A 21,035-nucleotide genomic window follows, 5' to 3' on the forward strand; every position below is an offset into this window, starting at 1 on the left:
CCCACCTGACCAGAGTGCCTTGTAGCATAAGGTTTGACATCTCAGCCGGCGACACGTCGATGAAGCGGAGGAAGGAGAAGCAGCTCCCTTCATCATTACCTGGAAAGTAACCCCAAAAAATGTGAGAGCGGCAAAAGACATTAAAGAAAAAAATATAGCGGGGGGAGAGAAAAAAAGGAATACGAATAATGACATGAACTGAAAAATGCTTTCAAAACTTAACAATAATAACAAGAATAATGATTCATTTTCCAAAAGAAGGTTTACAATGTTCTTGTACATTCTACTAGGAGAACTGGAAACCCGATGAACAAGTTAAGGCAATCTCTTAAATGAGGGGTCGACAGTGGAGTGTCTCCTCTGACCCGGACAAGCTGGAACAAGCTCACCTTTCCTATGAAAGAGAGACTGCTGGATGTGGCTCGGGGAGAAAGGGGAGAGCAGCACCTGAAGCAGCCTGTGAAAGATAAAGCAGGACCAGGTATCTGTCTGTGTGTTACGTAGCCGGTACACTACAAACCAAACAGAACCACCGGCGATCGTGCACCAGAGCACCGTTAGTGATGGCAACAAGAAGTCAATATCAGGATTCCTTCTGGCACTCAATGAACTTCAAGGACTTTTAAGTACTTTATTTTCAAGGACTTCAACGCAAAACAAATATAAGCGATTTTCAATGTGATCTATATTGATAAACAATATAATCTTAGTTTCATTATCTTTTATTATTACTGTGTACACACACACACACGCACACGCACACACACACACACAGCTGCTCTCTATCTATCATCTGTCTATTTGTCTATCTGTCTATATCTATTAAGTGTTTATTTTACATTTCCCTGGCATAATCTATGTCATAAAAGTGAGTCTGGAAAAAATAATTATGTTACGATTTGAGCAAAAAACAGGGGGAATATCATAGGTTTCCAATGATCGCTTTTTTTCCAAGTTTTTTTTTTTAGGTATTCCATTTTCAAGGTATCCCGGCATTTAAATGTCTGAGGACGAAATTCAAGCCCTTCAAACCGCTCAAGGCCCTGCTAGGAACCCTGAAAAACACCGTAGTAGAACCTGAAAAGCAGAAAGCATGTGATATTTGGAGCGACCGCTGACAGGGGAACTCAAAGCGCTGTTGTTTTGTCCATTTCTTGCTCAAAGCGTGTCTTTTTGCATGAACGGTTCTGTCAGAGAATTATGTGTGCATGTTTGAGTCCAAGCCTGCCGAAACCCCCCCCCCCACTTCTCATTATAAAAACATCTGAGACGTCTGAGGGGTGGAGGCCAAAATCAGCTAAAGCCAAACCGTCACAAAGAATTGCCTGGAATAAAAAATAACACTGTTTTATTACGAACATTTGGTATGTAGGGTCGACCCTGTTTTGATCAATGGAGTGAAATATCTCACCCACAACTGTTTTATTTGGTCTGTGCATCATTTTGATCTCTAAGCGTGTGTGTGTGTGTGTGTGTGTGTGTGTGTATGTGTGTGTGTGTGTGTGTATGTGTGTGTGTGTGTGTGTGTGTGTGTGTGTGTGTGTGTGTGTGTGTGTGTGTGTGTGTGTGTGTGTGTGTGTGTGTGTGTGTAGATGTGCGCAGTAGGGCTTACTTGTTCTTGGCCTGGCTGTGTGTGTGCAACAGGCCTTGGCGATAGAGGAACTTTGACATGATGTAGGGCTTGAGGGCCATGTGGAAAGGAGAACGCGTCTCCTGGCGCTCAAACAAATCGGGATGGTTGCACACCTACACACAAGCACATTACAGAAGATTAACACACCAACCAGGAATCACAAATTCATGGAATAACCCTTGTGAGTTAGTATTACTCCATATATTATTATGTTAAAGTGGTAATGCATAAGATTTTTTTTTAATCCCATATTTGATACTTTTTTTTTGATGGCACTTGATTAGAAACAGCCCTTTCAGTGTATATGTGTAATACATGTGCTCCTCTAGATGCCGTTTGTCGTGTGTAGGTGACGCGGTCCGCCATTTCCATTCTTGCATTTTCTCTGCAAGAATGCAAAGATCGTCGCGTGCAAGACGTGAAAGGTAGACGCTGTGAATTTGGCAAACCAGCTAGTTGCGAAGGTTTTGAAAGGAATTCTGGGATGTGTAATGCAGATGATCTTATGGATTGCCACTTTAGAAAAATACAACAAAGGGTATAGAATAGTAACTTTGGGTTGAGATTTGACACATTTGAGGTGTTTCAGTAAGACCACAAAGAATATTAATAAACACATCGAAATAACAACATATTGAACATTACAACGCAAAGGGACATCATGTAGTATACATCATGTGGGAAGTAGTGTTCTATACCGGCTGGACTGATTTTTTTAGATCTAAGGCATTTTCACACTGCAGGAACTTTTTCATAGTTCTTCTGTAAGAACTTTTCGAAGAACCCTCCCTTTTTGTGTCCGTACTGCAGGAACTAGGAACAATTGTAGTTCTTAGAACGCCGTTTTGTGGGACGTTTTTAGCTCCTACTTCAGGGCTGGTACTTTCCAGCACAAGAGGAACCTTCACTGACGTAAGTCCACAGTGATTGGTCCAGACTTAAGTGTAAGTTGATTGGTCGAACACATGAGCCAATGCAGCACCAGCAACCGCCATATTTTAAAACCTGTGTAAATCTGTCTTTATTTACACAGAATTCATTTCCAAAACATTAACACTTGAAACCTAGCCCCGGGAAGCGGCCCTGACCTCGCCACTTCCCGGGACTGCAGACTACTCGCTGCGCGCCGCCTTTCCCATCCACCTCCCTCGCCCCCAGCACAACCCTCGACCGGGCTGGACAGTCCTCGGTGCTCCCCGGTCCAGTCACATCATGCTGGGCGGTGACCAGGGTCCTGGCCTGATGACATTTATGCGCCAATATTGAGTTATGGTCATAGTCTGCCTACTGGCAATAGAATATGACATGTTTTATACTTCGATGTCCTCCTCCTAAAAACATCTAACTCCTTTGTGCAGTGTTCATTTGTCGCAAAAGTGCACGGCTGCGTTAACCAGTTTCCCGAGGGTCCGCCAATAGCTGCTTGCAGCTCTCATTTATTTGATTTTCTGATGTTTACTTATGTTTACTGACGTTACCTCCGGCAGTGCAGTAGTGCCCTTGATTGTAGTGGTCCGATATGGGTTTGTCAATGGCCGATGCCAATATTAACAGAGCAGGGTGGCCAATGGCCGATATAAAATGCCAATATCACATTGCTGTTTTTTGGAGGGAGTTTTTGCATCTGATAAAATACAACAATTTAATAATGATAATAATAAATGAGACACAAAATTGCTGAAATTAAACAGAGAGACGTGGACAGGGTTTTTTTTTTTGGAACGAGACAGTCCCTTAACTCCGTTTCAGCTGAGAATGAAATCAGTTGTTTTTAAAGATTACATTTTTAAACACAACATGTTTCATTCATATCGGAAACAAATTAAAATAAATAGATTCAAAACGGGAGCCGGGAGCCCACGCGGTGCACCGCTGTCTGGGGACACACACAGGCGGGTAGGTGTGGGGGAGGGGTTTATGTTGCCGCAAATGCAATGTATTTCCAAACAGCGCTCCCGCTGTTTTCTCCTGAGGCTCTGCACTTGCCATCTTTAATGTGCTTACACCATAACAAATGAGTGAGACGGTGAATACAGGGAGTGGGTGAGAGGAGACGGAGCTACGTGGGCGCTGCAGCGGTGTGTGTGTCCACTCGCTGTCAGAGAGAAGAGGGAGCGAAGCAGCAGCTGCTACTGGTTTATTAAATTAAATTAAGCTACACTTTACACCTGGATTGCTTATTTCTCACCTCAAATTTGTTCAGAAACAGATTTTGACTGAGCGATGAGGTGAAATACGTGAAGTTTACAGATTAAATACAACACAAAGCCAAAACTTGTGCTGAAACCCCATTGGCTGACATCACTTCAGAGTTCTGCTGGCGAATGAAAAAGAGAAATAAGGCTCTTGAAGGAGTAGTTCTCGGGGAGCTCCCCAGCTCCCAGTTCACCTCAGGGAGTCCGCAGAACTGTTTGGTCCGAAAACGCCTATAACTAGGAGGGTGGAATGATTCTTAAAAGCCATTCTGAAAGCGAAAGCCAGACATAGTGAAATATATTCCTCAAATGGGAGTTATTGAGGTAAGAGAAACTTCTGTGAGCTTCGTCTAAAGGCTTCTCACGGATGTTATCCATACAACTGTTTTCTACCCAGCAGTTTGCCAGCTACATTTAACGTTCTTAAATGTAAATTTTACCAAATAAAAAGGTTGCATTTGGCTCATGTTTCTCCTCCATGTTGACTGACCAAACCACAAAACCAGGTCACCCTACCAAGAGTGGCAGCCATTAAAGGTACAAGCTCTATATTTTTTATCGAGAAATCACTCATTACAAAGAGATAAAGCTAATATTACGCGTTTCCTACCTTCCTGAACTGCATGACCAGGTTCATGAGAGAGGAGGTGGTGCTATGCGCCTGCTGCGCCGTGCCCATGGACGACTGGAGCAGATCCTCGATGGAGATCTTGTTCCTCAGCGCCTGGTAGAGCAGCCTCTGTCGGCATGTAAGCTGGCAGTAGGTCAGGATCTCAATCTGGAAAGACGCAGAAGAAAGAGGGTATTTTCATATTCATATAGGGACACTTTACAATTTATATCCCCTTCCCACCGAATGAGGCCAAGTGGGAGACGATAACTGAAACTGTGTTGAATTTATTGCTGTAGATCAACCCAAGTCGGCTCCACTAATGTAAAATGACTCTCAGATGCTGTGTGGATTTTTCAGATATGATGAAGTGTTATAATCCAAAAAGTCTGACAGAGCAGCAAAAAGGCCGAAATTGTCGAGAATTGCAACCAAAACGTAAATTTACTCTCCAATATATGAGACAACGTAAGCAAGGAAAATCACAACTTCATATTTTCCTGAAAATATTTTATATTGCAAAACCCAGTGAGTGGTCCACAAAGAATCTGTACGGTTCATCCACTAAAAATATTTATTACCATATTTCAAATGTATCGTTTCCTGCAGAATTTAATTTAGGTAGATTTTATTGAAATACATAATTTGTTCAACAACACTTTTCTTATGTAAATGTACGTTCCTAATAAGCACTGGCGTTGGCACGTTGACAGAGAAGGAGAAGAGAGTGAAGGAGGAGAGGAAAAAGGCTGGAAGGTCGGATTGTGGGTGTGAGGAAAGTGAAAGAGACAGATGTGAGGGAGTGGTGAACTTTGCCATCCCGGCAACTTTGTGAGACCCAAGTGTGTGTGTGTGTGTGTGTGTGTGTGTGTGTGTGTGTGTGTGTGTGTGTGTGTGTGTGTGTGTGTGTGTGTGAGAGACTGAGAAGCCCTCAATCTAACATCTGTCAGGCGGATCTGCCAGCACAACCATCACTCATGGGCTTATTACCACGTTTTCTGTGACATGAGCCAGAGAGAGAGACAGATGGAGGAATGGAGCGAGAGGAGAAGGGTGCGGCAACATGATAGCGGAAGAAAATTCACTGTGCGATTTTAAATTTTTTTTTTTTTTTTTTTTTTTTTACACTTAAAATATTTTAATTTCAGAATGTAGGATTTTAGCCATTTCTTCTGTGTCAGACATGCAATAAAAATTCTAATGCAACGTTTGGGAAATGATCCTGAGAAACACTTCGATTTCAAATTTGCAGCGACTACTTTCCTGTTTTTTTTTTTTTCCTATTGTGTCCGTCTGCAGGTGTTACGAGTTGGTTGGGTCAGTAGGCGTGTAAGTCTGTGTATGATCCTCTATATGATAGGATAGGATTTGTGGAGATAAAATGTAGAGCATGGAAGTGGAACTTTCACTTTTTCAATGTGAATAATTAAACCTTTTCCAGCACCTCAGTGCTTTAGCATGGTATATGAATTGGATTTCTCACTGGATATTTAACGGTCACGGATTTCTTTATATGGTCATCTGCTCCATCAGATTGGCTGTGTGTTTCTCCAAATAAAATGGAACTAACTTTTAAATGAGCCCTTGTAGATCTAATATGAATGAAGATTCAGCAACTGGATTGCTTATTTCTTGCCTCAAATTTGTTCAGAAACTGATTTTAGTGGACTGATAAGGCAAAATCAGTGAAAGTTTACTGAGTAAACAGAACGGAGCCCAGAGTAAAGCTCAAACCCCATTGGCTCACAGAACCCGGTACTTGTGCTCAAACCCCATTGGCTCAGAACTAGAGGCTTGGCTGTTCATTCACAATTAAAGCTACACACACTGAAACAGCCCCTTTTTGGAAAGGTCCAGGTACAGAGGCATGTCACAATGGCTCTGCATAATCTGAGCGGTATTTTCAGCAAAAAAAAAAAAAAATCAAACACTTCAAAGACCTACAGTACATTAACAAAAAAAATAAAGTGTATTAAAAATATATATATACTTGTGATAAAAGGCTACATAGGTAAAACCAAGGTCCCCAAGGCCTACCTTGTCAGAGAGCTCGTTCTCCACATCCTTCTTGATCCTTCTCAGCATGAAGGGCTTGAGGATCATGTGCAGCCTGGAGAGCTGGTCTGGTGCACAAACAAAGCCAACTTTAAGCCGTGTATCACATGCAAGAGTGAATGCGAATAAGAAACAGATGTTGGCAAAACAAATCAGACAAAGTGGCCTGAGGAACATCAAGTGATGTCCGCTTAGTCTAAACACTGTCCTGTCATGGAGAGCGTGCAGGACACACGGTAAAGATCATAACAATTTTCGCAAATTTATAAGCATTAATCAAAAAGTCCGCACAGTGGCAGTCCCCCTCCCTAGGAGAGGTTTGCTATTTTTCAACCCAGGCCTCTTTAAAATGTTTGCTCCCATCATCCGTTACTGTTCATAAAACAAAGTGGCTGAACACTTTACTATTGAGAAACTTCAAAGCAGCCCAACAGGACAAATCTTTAAGAGCATGAAATTGTAATCTCCTTATCGAAAACAAGATGCTTGCATTCTTGTCACACGACTCAACGTGATTTTGAACAGTTTTTAAGTTGAACACAGTTTAAGTAACAATGATATCACAGCTGATTTAAAGCAACTTTTCACAAATACTGCAGTACATACAAGTTGCGATTAGGAAGAAACAACTTCCTATTTCTAGTCTCTTCTGTCAACGAAGATGTATCCAAAACAGCAGATTTTTGGAGTTATAGAATCAATAAAACACTGAAAAGATTCGCCATTTGCGACCATTTTCTTTGTTCCCCATAACATATAAAGACTGTCTGACAATAATGTGAGTTTCCCATTTTGGAAAGGGAGATTTCACATTGTTTTTTAAGCCTTAAAATACCTTTTAGTTTTCTGTTCAGCTACTTTGTAGGCAGGTGGTTCGGCACCTGAGCTTTCTCTTGTTTGCTGGGCTTCCTGTTTCCCATTTCATACATTCAGTTTCACTCACTCTCGTCAATGGCAGACTTGTTTTCGGCGTGGCTTTCGATATCCTTGGAGAACCACTCGTTGAATTCCTCATGCGAGTCAAACAGGGTGGGCATGATGAAGTGGAGCAGGGCCCAAAGCTGGCAGATAGACAGAGCCACAGCACACACATTTGTTTTTGGATATGCACGCAGGCTGACACTCTAAAACACACACACACACACACACACACACACACACACACACACACACACACACACACACACACACACACACACACACACACACACACACACACACACACACTCGCAGGGAGGACGACTCACCTCAGCCATGGTGTTCTGGATGGGCGTCCCAGTGAGCAGCAGCCTGTTTCGACACTGGAACTGCAGGAGGATCTTCCACCGAACACTGACAGCACAGAGGAAGTGAGGAACCTACATCAGGGCTATTTAACTACGTCCTGTCTCTAGGGGTTCCTAGAAATACACATTCTTTTTGTATTAAAACAGTGTGGCTACACAAGTAAAACATCAAGATACATTGTACAAAACATGTATCAAGATACATTCATCAATATATTTTCCCACATGATCCTGTGTTTACAAGTCAAATAACACACGCACAATATACCTATAATGTGACTTATGGTACAGTAGAAGTGAGGGAGCAAATTGTGATCGGTTGAGAGGACAATGGGTGGGACAACAGGGAAATCTGCCTAGTCTTATTGGAGGAAAATTATTCATATCTAGTTTTGAACCACCACCCAATGGTCCTTTTTCAAAATAGATTGGGAAGCTAAATCGGGCGTTTTTACCTGGTGCTGCTCTTCAAAGCCTGAGCCTCGTCCAGCACCATATACTGCCATTTGACCCTCTGGAAGTACTTGACATCTTGGACCACTAGTTGGTAACTGGTGATTACCACGTGGAACGGTGCATTCTGGGTGTAAAGGGTTTTCTGGTATGGAGGGAGAAGATGAACACCTGTTACTATAATATTTGTAATTGTCCCTACAGATATTAATTCCACAATAGTTATCTCTTCGTTACCTGGCTCCAGAATTTTCTGATGACCTTACGATCATGAGGGTTTCCCCAGTACGGCAACACCTAAGGGAAAAAAAGCTAACTTTTAAATGTACATTTACTTAGGAGTGCTTCTTTTTCGAGAATTAATCAATAACGTGAATGCATTTCCAAAAACAAAAATAATGATTCAAAAGACTCTAAGGAATTCACATTTATTTTCAGTTATTGTAAAGAGTCCAGAACCAGTCTCGCTATTTCTGGTTAGGAAAGTTTTACTCAATATAAGCATAAACAAACAGTTTAATTGGTCAAACTCTAGATAACATCTGTTGATATGAAATGAGATGTAAAAGTATTTGCCCATCATTAATCACTCAACAATGTTTTCTGGTCATTGTTTCTGCGCCTGCTTTTAAAAGTTTGTGACTCTTATCTTCCGATGTAATGGGAACTTTTCACGCCTCATTAGCGGAATGGACGGCAGTTGATTTATTGTCAACTGAACTGTGAGACACAACGGGCAAAGAGAGTGCTGTACTGAGTGATACGGCTTGGTGTGTGTGTATGTGTGTGTGTGTGTGTGTGTGTGTGTGTGTGTGTGTGTGTGTCTATACACGGGCCGCTGGTTCCAGCGGTCCAACACGTTTGATGAATTAATCCACGACCACCCCACTGAGCAGCAGGTGTGTAAAAGAAAAGGGAAAATTAAAAGAAGGTAAAGGCACCGCCAAACAACCAGCCCAGTAGAGGACCTTCACCACAGCTACAAATCAACCAAAGCAAGACTGTGAACTCTGTAATACAACAGTGCTCCCTAATGGCGAATTTTAAAACTGCAGGCTTAGATCATCTCTTACAACTTTGACCACTTTTGCTCTTTGCACTTTTGACAGAGCTAAAAAAAACAAGGACCAATCTATTTTAAAAATATCCGGGTACTGTAGTTCCACAGAAGAGGGTAAAAAAAAAAAAAAAAAAAAAAAAAACACTAGTGGAAATGAGAACGGCAGTTTTTTTTCCGCGAAGGCCTCTTTTCACTGCAGGTGTTTCCGCCAGTGCGTTTGGGCCGCCATGAGTGCGAGATCTCACCTTGAATTTGGGCACAAAGCGAGTGAACTCCTGGTGCCAGTTGTTGAGTGTGGACGCAGGGGAGATGATCAGGAATGGACCCCAGATGTTGTCACGCTACGCAAGAACAGAAAAAAAGGATATACTGTGATCCGCAACAGGTGGCCTGTATGTGTGAGTGTGTGTGTGTGTGTGTGTGTGTGTGTGTGTGTGTGTGTGTGTGTGTGTGTGTGTGTGTGTACTGTACAAGCCAACACCCCAAAACAGGAAAGCCTAGAACTACCCTGCATGTGCCTTCCTGTGAGAGGCTTCTAAAAAAGTTCCCATTTCCCCTGCACTCACTGCCCCATCCCACTGGAGATAGGACACCGAGATCTAAAGATCTGCAGGGATCCAAATTCCGTTACACAACAATGAAATGTGTCACACGATGCACTCAATAATACAAGGATGCAGGTGCATAAAGAAGCTGACGCTCGGTTTAGTGGCCATGGGATGAATGCAGAAACAATTGAATATTCCAGAAAGCTTTTTGTCAGTGTGGCGAATGTTGAGTGAGCTGCTCGGGGCTCTCACCTCCGCCAGGTGAGCCAGCAGAGCGATACTCTGCACTGTTTTCCCCAAACCCATCTCATCTGCCAGGATCCCATTGATGCCCTGCAGGGGGAAAAGACATGGGGACGTTTTACTCACCTATACATCTCTCTCAATCAAAGTAGCAGTTTATAAATACTACTAATAATAATAACAACAACAAACTTTATCTGAGTAGCACCTTTCATGCACAACCTGCAGCTCAAAGTGCTTTACAGCAACAATAATTCAACGTAAAGAATGTAAAAAAATTCACAGTTAAAGAATTCACTTATTTTATCCATCTTGTGTGTGTGTGTGTGTGTGTGTGTGTGTGTGTGTGTGTGTGTGTGTGTGTGTGTGTGTGTGTGTGTGTGTGTGGGTGCGTGCGTGCGCGCACGCATGCGTGCGTGTGTGAGAGTGAGTGAGTGTGAGAGCATTTAAGTTGACATGATGTGACAACTTACCGCTGATATTTACTATTTACTGCATTACGTTTTAGGAATCAGTAAGTTTCAGTTAGTTAGTCAAGCACAAATTAGGTAGCTATCGTGTTTAGTTTAAAACATATTGTGTGTAATCACCGGGTGAGTTGCATTTACATTTCACTGCATATATGTATGGAAGCATGTGTATGTATGTGACGAATAAACCTCTTGATATCTAAGGCTTGTTTCTCATACCCCCTTCCCACTTTGCCAAAAACTGATCTGACATCTAATGTGAACAGGACACCGGGGTCGTCCCACAAATTTTGGCCCCCTTCCGATGTGATGTGACACGCGTTGAAGTTCCAGAAGTTGGTGCATAAATAAACATTCATATCAGATCATTTCATATCCGATCCAATTATTTAGCCTACTCCTAGAATAGTGTTTTTGAACGGCTCTTTGTGGGAACAAAGGAAACAGAGTCTTGCTTGGTGACTAGCTGGTTTGTTTTTTGATGTCGATGTTTGTTTAAGTTGCTTCCAAGTCTTAAGTCTCTTCGACTGTTTTCCTCCCCAATCACACTGGAAACATGACACGGCCCTTTTCCAGCATGTTTATGATGTTGAACAAAACGCGCCAGAGAAAAAAAACAACGGCATTTCTCTTGGCAGTTGGAAAGGTGTCAATCGCCTATCTTAGAGGGTTTACCCACATTTATAAAAGCCTGTGTACACCCACTAATTTTGGTGTAAAATGGTATCAGATAAAAAAGGACCTTGAGTATGGATTTTAAGTGGAAGTGGGGCAGAGTGTGGAAGGATGTGTCTGTTTCCATGACAACAAATCAACAACAGCAACAGAAATAACAAGGCAGATCTGTGAAGGCAGACGGGCTCACCTGCTCGTAGAGGTTGGCCAGCCAGTTCATGCCTTTCAGCTGGTAGCCCTTGAGCTTTCCATTGAAGATGGTGGGCTGCGGGATGTCTTCCCCGGCCTGGATGGACGGATTGGACAGGCTGTAGCTCTCCCCAAACCCGGAACCGGAACCAGAGCCTGACGCTGCGTGCAGCGAGGCACAGCGGCTGTCCTTCGCCTCCTCATCGAACATACGCGTCTGGAGGAAGAGGTGTGGTAGATCATCAAAATACATACAGGAGAAATCTAAAATAAATGTGTTCATCGCTATGTGTGTGTGTAAGTGTGTGTGTACTCACTCTCTCCTGGTGTATCTGGTAGGCCTCTTTAGCATTTCGGAGAGCTTGGGACTTGTAGTATTCGCTATCTGCAACAACCCACAACACATATCAATAAAGATGTTTAAACCCATCCAAAGAGCTCGCTTTACATACATTTTTCCCCTCATACGTCAAAATTATTTGTCCATTTGCCATAAAAAAAAAAAATAATAATAATTATATATATATATATATATATATATATATATCCTTCCTGCGAAAATTAAATCCACTTTATAGGAAAACTGTAGAGCAGAAAACAGGTATGCAAAAATATATTTAATAGAATTATTTTTTTAATTAGCATTGTAATAGAGCAGTGGCACATTAACAAAAAATATTTTCTCACGAGCCAGAGTTCTGAAACATCACTTTACTCCATTAAACCATGATGCATTTTAAAATAAGGATAATATAAATATCTTACTAAGAAATCAAAAGCATGATGTATGCAATAATTGCAATATATAATAACTACTAGTAGAATATTATTATTACCATATTTTTACAACCAGCTTCTTGCTGACATTGTTTTCCCACTTTCACACGTATTTTCTCACACACTTCAAACAGAGCACTAGAACAGGTTGCGCTGCATTCACATGGATTACAGTAGACGGAAAAACGGAAGTTACGGAGAGAAAGCAACGAGCCGACTCTGCTGCGCACGTCTGCTGCGGCTGCCGGATTTTTGTGCTGCAGCGGTAGATGTCGTGTTCTCTGGAATATCTCACTCAAATTAAGTTAAATGGCTTAAATAAAAACGTGGATGAATGTACAAGTGTTTTTTTCTATTGCTGTTGTGGTGCTTGTAGCTTGGAAGCCGATGGAGGATTTGGACACGATGGTCTCGTGTGGCATGGTTGGTCTCGCATGGCACGGTTGGTCTGGTGATAAGTTCCGGCTCCAGGTTATTACTTATATAATATAATTAAATATGAATAATTAATAATAAAATTGCCAGTGGAAACCAGGTGATCAGCCATTGATCACTCAGTTAACCGATCATTGATCACTATCAGGAAACAGATCTCTATAGAGCTCTCTCTTTAACCTGTCATTGGTTTATGTGTCTAATTTGAATTTCAGTTTTGAATACTGCAGACAATGTCTCAGTCAAAATGTATTGAAGTACTCTTTTAGAATTGTTTACTTTTTGTACTTAAAACACTTTAAAGAGCCACGAATAGCCGTAAAAGAGCTGCACGCCAAGCGGCTCACGAGCTGCAGGTTAAGTACCACTGTAATAGTGTAATAACGCACAGGAAGAAAACCCATAAATATTGGAACATAAACATTTGGGTGGAGATGTTACTTTACCTCAACCCAACTGACAGAAACATTCTATTTGCGACTTTTCTAACATTGACTCAAAATTCCGACAATATTTGAATGGAAACGTGTTCTGAGAATTGGGCGACCGTACAAAAACATAAAAACATTGCAACCGGCTCAAATAATTGTGATCGGCCTATGTGAGAGAGTGAGTGAATACATCCACAAGTGGCAGAGAATAAGCTCTTCCATCCCAAATCCAATTCTATAATCAAAGAGCCAAACAGACGCATTAGCCGTGGCTACGTGTGAGTCTCACCATAGTCCTCCTGGCCAACGTTGACCATCACTCCTCCCCCGATGTCGATCTGCCGCTGAGCCGAGGCGTCGTCCAGCTTCCTCAGAATGTCTTCCTGTGCCGCGTCCCCGCCTACTGTGCTCGCTTTGCCTCCCATAAAATGTGCATACAGCTCGGTCTGCGTGATGAGGAAGTTCAGTTTGCGCTGCTGACGCTTGGCCTTGGAAGGGAAAATACAAAGTGTTTGCGTATCAATATCCAGACCGACCAAATGTATGAGAAGTTGAGGACCATCTCACTTTGAAACCATTATAATGATGCCTCCATCCACATTAACGGCTCCAGAAGACCTGACCTTTACTTTAAGACCTAATGCACCATCATAATGCTTTGCAGCTCATCATAATTCACAATCATATATCGTATACATATCGTTCATGTCATCATTTCCACAGAAACTGTTGTTTTTCCTTTATATGGTGGAGAGAACACTGCACAAACTCCAATTTCACTAGATCAGGTAGCAAAATCATGTTTTGCTAATAATTTAAGTGTAGTCCCAAAGCGTAGGCCCGGCCGCCTCACCTCCCTCATCTCCTCGTCAAGCTTCCGCTGTTCCAGCGCCTCCTTCTCCGCCCTCTTCCTGTGCTCCTTCTCCACCTTGTCGTACTTCTTCCAGTAGAGCATCATCTCCTTGGTGAGGCGGCGGGCGCGGGGAAGCGTCTCCTTGCAGTTCTTTTGAGCCTGGATGGCGGCGCGGCGCACCTCGCGCATGCACTGGTGAGCCAGCTGAGGACGGAAGGGGGGGGGGGGGTTCATGGTTTAACTGAGCTTAATAACAGGATTGGAGCATTGAACATGTGCAGAATTAGAGCAAAACTGAAAACCAAGCTAAGAACCCGAATTAAAGGGGAAATCCATAACATTGTCTGTATTGGGTGGATTACACTTGAGGTGATGGGGTATTTTTCAATCCAAGGGTGCTGTGCTTTTTTGTGAATGGTCATCCTTATCAACAGTTTGCTGACCACAATTATCTAGGCTGGTTCAATCAGTAAATTCTTAGCGGGAAAGGCGGACCCCGCCAACAACATGCATAACACAATTACATGCAATGCCTGTTTCTTATAAAGTACCTGTGCTAAATGAAGACTCAAACGTTGGATTTTGTGACAAATAATCTTATGAATTACCACTTTAAAGTTAGAGTATGATCATCTATAACTGTTAACTCTTAACATTGTAATTAAACAATTTAAGCCATTACTCGACTAAATATCAATAAATATCATGTTCGACTTCTGTTTTTAATCCCTGATTTATTAACTGATATCACCGGAAAAGCATTAAAAGAACACATGGACATGCCTTTTTAGCGTTGGTCAAGACAAGGTTCTTGGCGGATGTTTTCTGCTTGAAAGTCTGAAAAATCCACAATAACAACAGTTAACACAAACCACAACATGAAACGGACGCGCTGAGCCATCCACCATTTGCAGGGTGTTCTCCATCAGAACGCTATGGCGCTCGCGTGCTAACCTTCGGGACCTCCTTCTTGGCGATGGTGAGCCACACCTTCCTCCTGCGCGCGTTGAGCTGCTCGACGGTCAGGTGCTTCTTCTTCAGCGTGGGCAGTGGGGCGTCGTGGGAGAACTTGGCGAAGATCTTGGTGACGTAAGGACGCCCCTCATCCAGGAAGTCGCCTTCACCGCGCTTCTTCTTCTTCTTCACCTTCTTCAGTTTGCCTGAGAGTGGGAGTCACAATCATATCAGACCCTGTCCCATGGACATGATCATGACGTTTGAAGCATTTTTCTTGCTTTTTGTTATACCCTTGAACTTCTTCTCATCTTTGATTTTCTTCTTCTTGGGGCCCAGTAGATGGCGCTGTTGTTCATAGAAGGGGTCGTGAGTGGAGAGGAGTCCAGTGCTGTAGTACTGGTACTGGTGAAGCTGCAGGAGGGGTCAGACACAAAAATGGAACCAGCACAATGACAATGTTGTACAAGTGGAAGTGAAAAAAGGACATTCGAAATAAATCTAAAACATATATATTTATTGTGCGTTAAAATGACTCAATACAATGAAGTAGGCTATTTTTCTGTGAAAATGCATCGAAAACTATAGTCAAAAGTCATAACTTGCTCCAATCTGTGCATATGGAAGTGGAGCACTCTATTACCCAGTTTAATATATAATACAGTTATAACTAAGACCATATGCAGTTTTGGAAACATTATCTACCTTTCTATGAAGATGAAATGTCTACTGAGAGTCGTTCTTGAAAAAGAAGAATCAGTTTAACTTTTATCTATATTGTGTTTTATTAAACACAAAACAATTTTGCACCAAAGTCATTTTCATAATTGGTTATAACAGATGAGGACAAATGGTGCAACATTTCGAAAAATGAAATGTGCGGACCGACTATTCTGAGAATGATTTAAGAATTGCTTGGAGAATTGAATTGCTTAATTCGAGACCTAATAATTAAATAGAAATAACGATTGAAAATCCTCATATTTGGTTATTGTTATAACATGTATTTCATGTTTTTCCCGTTTGTTTACATTTTTATTTGGTTGTTTACTTAATTTTGTGTGCGTGTGTGTGCGTGTGTCCATCCATCCCTACCTCCCTATCGGAGTGGAACTTGCTCTGGTGCTGCCGGGTGGAGCGGTGCAGCCGGAGCATGTCCTGCAGCTCCTCCCGGGACAGAGCGAAGTCTGAGTCGTCAGAGTCCGTGTCTGAATCCGTGGTGTCGTCGCTCAGCAGGATACTCTGGGGGGGGCATGATAAATGGTCTATACGTTCAGTTGCCAAAGAAGAAAACAATACAGCGGGTAACCATAACAACACATTTGTATCAACAGGTTTTAGACATACACTACTCACAGAAATTTCAGGATGAACCTAAAATGCACTATGATCTTTACAGGTGAACTGAATTTGACCTTCTCTAAACTTTTGAATGCACATGTCCAACTGTTCAATGTTTCAGTACTTTTTGCCCAACTTGCTGTTCTCGCACAAGGAGCTGAACGGCAAAATTCACAACAGGTGTTTGATCCATGAATCGACCAATACATTTCCTGGTTCAATTAGAATTGGTATTTAAACAGTCCTCTTCATCATGCTGTTCCCATTTTGACATTATGAGACCAAGACGACACCTAACAACTGATCAACAGTACCTCGCCATTGTGAGGTTTCAAACAGGATGTTCTCAGAGGGAAGTGGCCACTGAGCTTAGAGTGTCACAGAGTGTCATCAGCAGGTTGCAACAGAGACACAGAGAGACTGGAGGAGTCACAGAAAGGCATAAAAGTGGACGTCCTTTGGCCTGATGACCGCTTCATTGTGAACAGTGCCCTGCCGAACCGGGTGATAAATGCCACTCAACTCCAGGCACTTTTTAAGGGAGGTGAGAGGCATCCAAGTGTCACGTCAGACCATTCGAAACCATTTACATTGGCGTTGTATACGTGATAGACGACCTGCAAGGGTACCTGACCCCACCACCAGGCACAGGCATCATCGTCTTGCATGGGCCAGGGAGCATTGACGCTGGACGAGGGACCAGTGGCCTCAGTGCTGTTCTCTGATGAAAGTCGATTCACGTTGAGCAGAAATGATGGCCGCCAACGATGTTGGAAACGTCAAGGAGAGCGCCATGCATCAGCCACTGTTGTCACCAGACGAGCCTTTGGTGGTGGTGGTGTTACAGTGGGGGCAGGTGTGTCTAGTCAATACAGAACTGCTCTACACTTTGTGAATGGTACAGTGACAAGCCCATACTACCTGTATAACATCATTAATCCAGTCATTGTGCCCCTGCATGAACAACACAGGCATCATTTCATCTTCATGGACAACAATGCTCCAGCTCATGGAGGTGGCATCATTAGGGAACGGCTGCTGGAGACTGGGGCACCTCAAATGGAGTGGCCTGCACTTTCTCCAGACCTGAATCCCATAGAAAATCAATGGGATCAGCTGAGTCGCCGTGTAGAGGCTTGTAACTCTGTACCCCAGAACCTCAATGACCTGAGGGCCGCCCTTAAAGAAGAGTGGGGGGCCATGCCTCAGCAGACAACAGGTCGACTTGTGAACAGCATGAGACGTGGTTGTCAAGCTGTAATTGATGCTCAAGGGCACATGACAAGTTATTGAGACATTGACATTTTTTGTTGTGGTGTACCCACCACTGTTGTTGGCTTTTGTTTCAATTAATTGTTTGAGATGAGGAAATCACCATTGCATGCTTCTACTTAAATGCCATACTTTCATGATATAATATCACTGTAGCGTGAACTTTTTACATTTTCCATAAATTTCACCCGAAAGCCAAATATCCCTAACTTTTTGTGAGTAGTGTATTTCATTGCACTTTTCACACAGCAAATTTAACAGAATGTTTGTGAACTATGAGGAATTGTCCCGTAACAGTATTTAGAAAAACTGGATTCCGCCTCTGTTAACTAACTGCGGCATTCAATAAGGCAGTGGAAGAAAAATAATAATAATAATAATTATAATAATAGCTGCAGGCAGCAACACACAAGGTCCAGTTAAGTCGTGTTAGGTACTTATTACAGTTTTCCGAGTTTCTGTAATGCTGTGATCAGACTACACAACACAAATTCAGCCCAATCTGGACTAGACTTTGTCATGGCCGACAAATTTCCAGCATCGTGCCTGAATATTAACGTCAGGAACAACAGCTAAAACAGTTAAAGTTACAGTTTTCCAAGTTCTTTGAAACGCAGCATTACTACTTAAACAAAATACAATTTTCCAAGTTTCCTTGGAACGCAGCATCGTCTAAACCCAGCGCATTGTCTCGGCCCAGCGCAAATCCTGTGCGAAGCAACCACTACACACCAGTGGTGTCTACTACACCGTGCAACTCACTCTATGCGAAAGTCACCTCAAAGACACAACCTGCACATATGTAACAAATTGAATGATGATTGTAACAAAGCGCCCCGCTCAACAAACCAATCATGCTACGAAAACAGCCTCCTTATTCCAGTAAATTTGCAACGGTTTTTCACTAATCCGTGCTCCAAGGTCGATTTGGATCAAATTTGTACCACAAGATGTCTGAAACACCTCGGATCCAACGAGACTACAACCATGTTCATGGGTTCAGCAGTTTCTGTGCACCAGACAATTTTAACCGGAAAAAGGATGAATATAATAATAAAAATCCAAACAATAATAATAAATACCTTAGAAGCCCCTTACAATAAACCAAGAAAATAAATAACGTTTAAAAAAGAAAACCCCAGAAAATGTGAATTCTGAAAGACAGTGTGTTCCTTAATCCAATACAGTCAGTTTAAGAGTGGAGAGATTTCAAGTTCAACTCTACTCAATTTTTCTAAATTCCATTATCTGTCGTTTCATTTGACATTCTGTTAAATTTGAAATGTGAAAAGCGGGATGAAATGTGAAGTTAGAACTCGTTTAGAGGAGTGGGTAATTATGGCAACTGGGTAGCTTTCCTGCCTCACAGGGGTGTGCGTTGCCGCCATTGCCAACTTCATAGATAACCCCAGGATATGCTGATAATGATTATAATAACGCCGGGAGACAGAGGATGGAAAAAGTAAAAGCAACTCCCATGACCACACCCAGAATTTGATAACACATGGTTTTGGTGAAGCACAATAATGGGCGTGTTACTTCAAAAAGCGGAGTCATTACATTTAGCAGACGCTTTTATCCAAAGCGACTTACAATTATTCAAATACCGACGGACGCAGCCATCAGGAGCAATTAGGGGTTAAGTGTCTTGCTCAAGGACACTACAGCATGCTAGCAGGAGGGATCAAACCAGCAACCTTTAGATTACTAGATGACCAGCTCTACCTCCTGAGCTACCATCCCCCCCTAGAGCCATCCTCAGTAAGGGAAAATGGTTTGTAAACCAATACCTTCAGCCATTTCCTGTTCCTCTTCAGTTTTGAGAAATTGTAGAGACTGGCTTTGTCTGATTTGGGGCCTGTGGATGTGAACGGAAGAAAGACTTTAGTCAGAGAACGAGACTGGAGAAATAATTTGCGTGATTAAATAGAAATAATAATCGCTGACAGTACAGAAAATATGCTAAATAATTACTTTTATGGCCACAAGATATACTTGTCACTTGTCACTTGTCGCATGCTCGCAACGGTGGTTTTTTAATATCACTAGATGCAAAATGTAGCTGATTATTTATAATTGTTGTGTTACAAAAAGACCCAATACAAACGAGTAGGAACTGGGATCCGTATTTCACCTTTGCCTTCCAGCAGCACCCCGTTGAGGGGCTTGCCCTCCCCCAAACTCTGCTCTTGGTCACATGACTCTTCCTTCACCGACAGCGGCGCATGGTGATTGGTCAGCTCAAAGGATAGCCCCTCCCCCAAAGCATCCGCGCCATCATCGCTGTCGTCGCTGGGACATAAGATAAATGATAGGAATGAGTGTATTGTCCTATATAATGTATCCATATCCATTAAGTCAGAGAGCTGTTGTGTCAAAGAAAGTTACAACAGGATAAAAGTATGAATAGTATAAACTATATATATATATATATATATATAAAAATGGTATATTTGATTTGATTTCTCATTCCAGTAGTTGCAGCAGCACATCCTGCAGGCTAACTAACTAACTTTCCTGTACTTTTACACACTGGACTCAGCAATCACAAAGTGTCTCATACTTTATCGATGGTATCAATGGACCTTGATAAAGTCTGTTTTGTATGACAATTAAAAGTTTATATTTTGCCACAAAAACAAAAAGTAACAAGCAGAATTCAAACCACTGGCCCAAACAGTCATGCGTCACAGGGCTCTTCGGCACTCTCGGTTTTAAAAAGCTTCATCCGATCGTGCCAAGAGGTGCGTGTACCTGGTGACGTCTCGGTTGAAGATGGCGGCAGTCTGGCGCAGGAAGCCGTCCAGCTTGAGGGATCTCTCCAAGCGCTGCAGGTGGAGCGGCTTGGCCAGGCCAGAGCCCCCAGAGGCCCCGAGCTCCAGCCGCCCCCGCCCCGTCGCCATGCAGCAGAGAGACACCCCCACCCACTACCACGGGAAATACTTACTGGATGAATGGATAGATGGACAGACAGACAGACAGATGGGGGGAAGGGTTAGTTTAAATTTGTGAGGACCAAAGCACAACGTATATTAACAGTCTATACAGACTTGATCCAAGCTGTAATGCCTTGCTCGAAAGCAGCTCAACAGTACTTTGGCGCAACTGTTTTGGCCAGTTCAACGCTGCAATAGACATCTACATCTTCTTCCTCCTCCCATCTCCTAATCAGAATCAATTTATACGACAACTAAGTTTCCACACAAACAAGGAATTTGCTGTGGTTTGTTGGTGCATAACATACAACACAGAGAATAAGACAGAGTACGGGAAATATTATTCGCATTATGTTCAATGTATTTGTTTTTTTTCCACAGGAATGTGTAAAAAAGAAACCACCAGGGTAAAAGTACAGAGAACAGGGACGTCCAAAGGTGTGTGTTAATGTAACGCACCCGCCCACAATCGCCCCAAAATGCACACCTGGTGATGATAATAAGGTCGCCCTACTGTACCTGCGGAATGAGAGGCGTCATGACTGTCGGCTCAGAGACGGGTTGTCACGTCAGACGGGAGGAGTCGTCTGCAAGAGATTGGATACAAGACCGGGAACCG

At 42.6% G+C, this 21,035-nt stretch overlaps 1 protein-coding gene across 2 annotated transcripts in view; it reads right to left on the bottom strand.

Annotated features, from left to right (window-relative positions):
- ino80 (INO80 complex ATPase subunit) overlaps positions 1–21,035 on the bottom strand; it is a 56,486-nt gene extending 35,451 nt beyond the window's left edge. For both annotated transcript variants that reach the window (XM_080021389.1, XM_080021388.1), the window contains exons 1-23: positions 20,936–21,035; positions 20,235–20,426; positions 19,615–19,772; positions 19,271–19,338; positions 15,963–16,109; positions 15,161–15,281; positions 14,868–15,073; positions 14,697–14,750; positions 13,914–14,117; positions 13,350–13,548; positions 11,735–11,802; positions 11,419–11,634; positions 10,093–10,173; positions 9,538–9,633; positions 8,470–8,529; positions 8,235–8,377; positions 7,741–7,825; positions 7,437–7,554; positions 6,476–6,561; positions 4,439–4,606; positions 1,613–1,746; positions 390–457; positions 6–99 (exon numbers count right to left, since the gene is read on the bottom strand). In XM_080021389.1, the coding sequence (XP_079877515.1) occupies positions 6–99; positions 390–457; positions 1,613–1,746; positions 4,439–4,606; positions 6,476–6,561; positions 7,437–7,554; positions 7,741–7,825; positions 8,235–8,377; positions 8,470–8,529; positions 9,538–9,633; positions 10,093–10,173; positions 11,419–11,634; positions 11,735–11,802; positions 13,350–13,548; positions 13,914–14,117; positions 14,697–14,750; positions 14,868–15,073; positions 15,161–15,281; positions 15,963–16,109; positions 19,271–19,338; positions 19,615–19,772; positions 20,235–20,383 (2,723 nt within the window). In that variant the 5' untranslated portion in view covers positions 20,384–20,426; positions 20,936–21,035. The remainder of the gene's footprint in view (positions 1–5; positions 100–389; positions 458–1,612; positions 1,747–4,438; positions 4,607–6,475; positions 6,562–7,436; positions 7,555–7,740; positions 7,826–8,234; positions 8,378–8,469; positions 8,530–9,537; positions 9,634–10,092; positions 10,174–11,418; positions 11,635–11,734; positions 11,803–13,349; positions 13,549–13,913; positions 14,118–14,696; positions 14,751–14,867; positions 15,074–15,160; positions 15,282–15,962; positions 16,110–19,270; positions 19,339–19,614; positions 19,773–20,234; positions 20,427–20,935) is intronic.

This window comes from Zeus faber (genome assembly GCF_960531495.2).
Source record: "Zeus faber genome assembly, chromosome: 2".
Classification (NCBI taxonomy): Eukaryota; Metazoa; Chordata; class Actinopteri; order Zeiformes; family Zeidae; genus Zeus; species Zeus faber.